The sequence below is a fragment of the Hipposideros armiger genome, unplaced genomic scaffold (genome assembly GCF_001890085.2).
Source record: "Hipposideros armiger isolate ML-2016 unplaced genomic scaffold, ASM189008v1 scaffold_82, whole genome shotgun sequence".
In the NCBI taxonomy this organism is placed as follows: Eukaryota; Metazoa; Chordata; class Mammalia; order Chiroptera; family Hipposideridae; genus Hipposideros; species Hipposideros armiger.
In genome coordinates this window covers 393,126-396,156 of record NW_017731432.1, presented here as the reverse complement: position 1 = coordinate 396,156, position 3,031 = coordinate 393,126, and the positions used below count along the sequence as shown (strand labels likewise).

Sequence of the window (3,031 nt, the reverse complement as noted above, 5' to 3'; positions counted from 1 at the left end):
CTGGGAGTTCTTGATACCTTCTAAGATATATTCAAACCTAATAACTGAATTCTGCCTGAAATGTCTTTCCAAATCTTGAATATACTTTTTAAGATAGAATCATTAACTGGTGTGTGTGTGTGTCTATGTGTGTGATGATATTAAGTGCCCTAGGCAAACTGTTTTTTGAATCTCACTGTAAATAAATAAAGACATAAGCAGATACTAATATGCCCTATCTGCTCTTATGTAGGTTTGCAAACTTTTTTTTTTACTTTAAAAAAATTTTTTTATTTACGTTTGTTCTTTATTTTCTTAATAATATCCAAGAGCTCTTTATAAAACATGTCTATTAACCCTTAGCCTAGTGTGCATGAAGCAAATAATTTTTCCCAGTGTATTATATGCCTTTTATTTTTATTTATTTATTTTTTATTTATTTATTTATTTATTTTTTATTAAGCAAACTCTTCTTAGTTGGGCAATTTTCCCAAAGAAAATATCTCTTTCCTATCATGACCTCTTGAACACTGACATCAAACATAAGATTTTCAAAATATCTAGTCTTTTGAAACAAATCTTATGGGCTCTCTAAGGTTTTAAAAATTAATACCTCTATGGATTAACTGCATTTCAAATTACTCTAATACCTCACATTTATTTAGACATATTTTGAAGTGAACGTAACTACTCAATACAAGGAAACAAACAAAACAAAAACCCCTGAGCAACCCCATTAGATGCAACAGAAGATAATCACCAACACTACTTAGAAGAGAACCCTGCCACTCAGTCAGAATCTAGTAACTCTTAATGAGTATGATTATCTGATTTCCCCGTCTATGGCAGGTTAAAGAAGAAAATTAGAAAGGGATAGTGTCCAAAATGAAAAGTCACATTGACAGTAGCAAGGATTATCAGCCTGACTGTAAGGGAAGAGACAAGAAAATTAGTTAAGTAAATAGCACAACTGCTGAGAAAGCAGAGCAGTCTGAAGTCATTAGTGTACATGGCTCAGTGTCCTTAATGCATCACTCACTGAATTGTGACAGAAGACAGAAATGACAATATCATTATAAGGTGGTCTGAACCTCTTTAGGAAGAAGTAACAAACAGGCATTTTATAAATATTTTCAATAAAAGTTAAAGTACAAAAGCACCTTATCCTTCTCTCCCTTTTTATGAAGAAATAGGATTCATTTAGTTTATCTTAAAACCTTAACTCTACAACCTGTCCCAAGGAATAATTCTTCCGAATGGAGGTATCTCAAGATCGCCAATTTTACTTCTTGGCTTAATTTGGAGCCTTATCATATATTACAACATGTTGCCATCATCAGATTTGTTAATAGATATTCTCATTAATCCACGTCTTATCATATGTACTGGGTCCCACTACTGAGCAGAGCAGTGATTCTTAAACTTCACTTATTATAAAGTAGCCAATTCTGATTTAGAGGGTCTGGGGTGGGATCCTAAGACTACGTTGAAGGAGATGGTCAGAGGAAACACTAACACTGTCGTACAGCCTCCTGCATCTGGCCATACCTGTACTCAATACTATTTATCTTGGCCCCTCACACACAGATTTTCACCTAAGCATTGGTGAATATGTGGTCGAGGACATGGCATTCCAACAGTCAATCTCTATCCACCACGTCTCTGAGGTACGTGTTATATCAAGGTTTATACTACTAAAGTCTAATTCTCTACTTTTTCGCCCAAACATAGGCAAGCATTTGTTTATCTGGGCTTGGGTTTTTCTGCTACTTTCTTATATTGGCCAGTAAATCAAGGGACTGAAAAACTTTGTTTTATCTCCTTGTTAAAACTATAGTTTGTGCTGAGGGTTACCAGTTGGGATGGGGTGGGGATGAAGAAGAAGGGGAAGGGACGAGACAATACAAACAGGTAACTACAATATGGCCTCAGGGATAGAAAAGACAGTCTGGGGAATATAATCAATAATGTTGTAAATATTTTATAGGGGGCCAGATGGACTCATGTCTTGTTAGGGAGACCACTGCATAGAAGGTGTAGAGGCCCGACCACCGCACTGTATTTCTGAAGCTGATGTTGAATAATATTGTATGTCAACTACCATTATATATACATGTAGTCACAGGATGTGGAGTAGAGTGTGGGAATGGAGTCAATGGAATTGTAATAGATAAGTATGACATCGGGGTGGAAGGGCAGTGGATGGGGGAGGGGAGTTGTTACTTTGTGAGGGGTGAAAAGGATAACTATTGCATTGTTCTGTACACATGAAACTAATAAAACAAAACAAAACTATATAAAAAACCCAAAAAACTATAGTTTGTGTTTTTTCCCCCCACTGCTCTAAGGGGTTCTAGATTTGAAACAGGCAAGGGCATATGTGAGATAATTTTAAAGATTATACACTACCTCATTGTAAGGTGAAAAAATAAACTGGAAGATGATCAATAGTCCAATTAGAGTGGGTTGGCTGTCATAAAAACCAAATGCAGCAAAAAGCTCCTTTCGACCAATTAATACAGCAAACAAGAAGAAACACAGGAAAGAATTCATCTAGAAAGAAGGATACAAAATTTCTAAGTTATTACTAAGCAGATTTCACTGCAGTACCAAAAAAGTAGAACAAGACATTATGGCGTGACTTTAAAAATGGTGCTAGTGGGCAGAAAAAGCTATTTAGGTAGTTTTATAGTTTTTATTCTAGAAAGGAAAATAAAGTTTCCCCAACTGTATAAACTATATAGTTTTCTCTAAGGACAGGCTTAAGTGCAGCCTCCTAAGATTAAGGGTTTAAAGTGGTCAATAGCAATGGGATATTTTCTTTCTGTAACAAGCAAAAGGGCTAGAATGGATTCTGGCTTTGTCTGCACCTGACACAAGGCCTCCCGCCTGACCTTTAGGTGGAGCCTTCAAAAAAAGAGGCATCCCTTGAATTCTCTTTAGGACCACTGGGGCTATACTGAATAGTTAGAAAGGCCGAAGAAAAAAGTAGATCTATTTTTAACAGTATCTGAGAGAGAAAAAAGATTAAAAGTCTGCACCAAAATACTTA

General features: G+C 35.8%; 1 protein-coding gene across 1 annotated transcript in view; it reads right to left on the bottom strand.

The window, feature by feature from the left end:
* The window catches only part of ZMPSTE24 (zinc metallopeptidase STE24), a 39,761-nt gene that overhangs the window by 2,443 nt on the left and 34,287 nt on the right, over nt 1-3,031 (bottom strand). Inside the window, exon 7 of the mRNA XM_019643686.1 lies at nt 2,389-2,532. Within this exon, the coding sequence (XP_019499231.1) occupies nt 2,389-2,532 (144 nt within the window). The remainder of the gene's footprint in view (nt 1-2,388; nt 2,533-3,031) is intronic.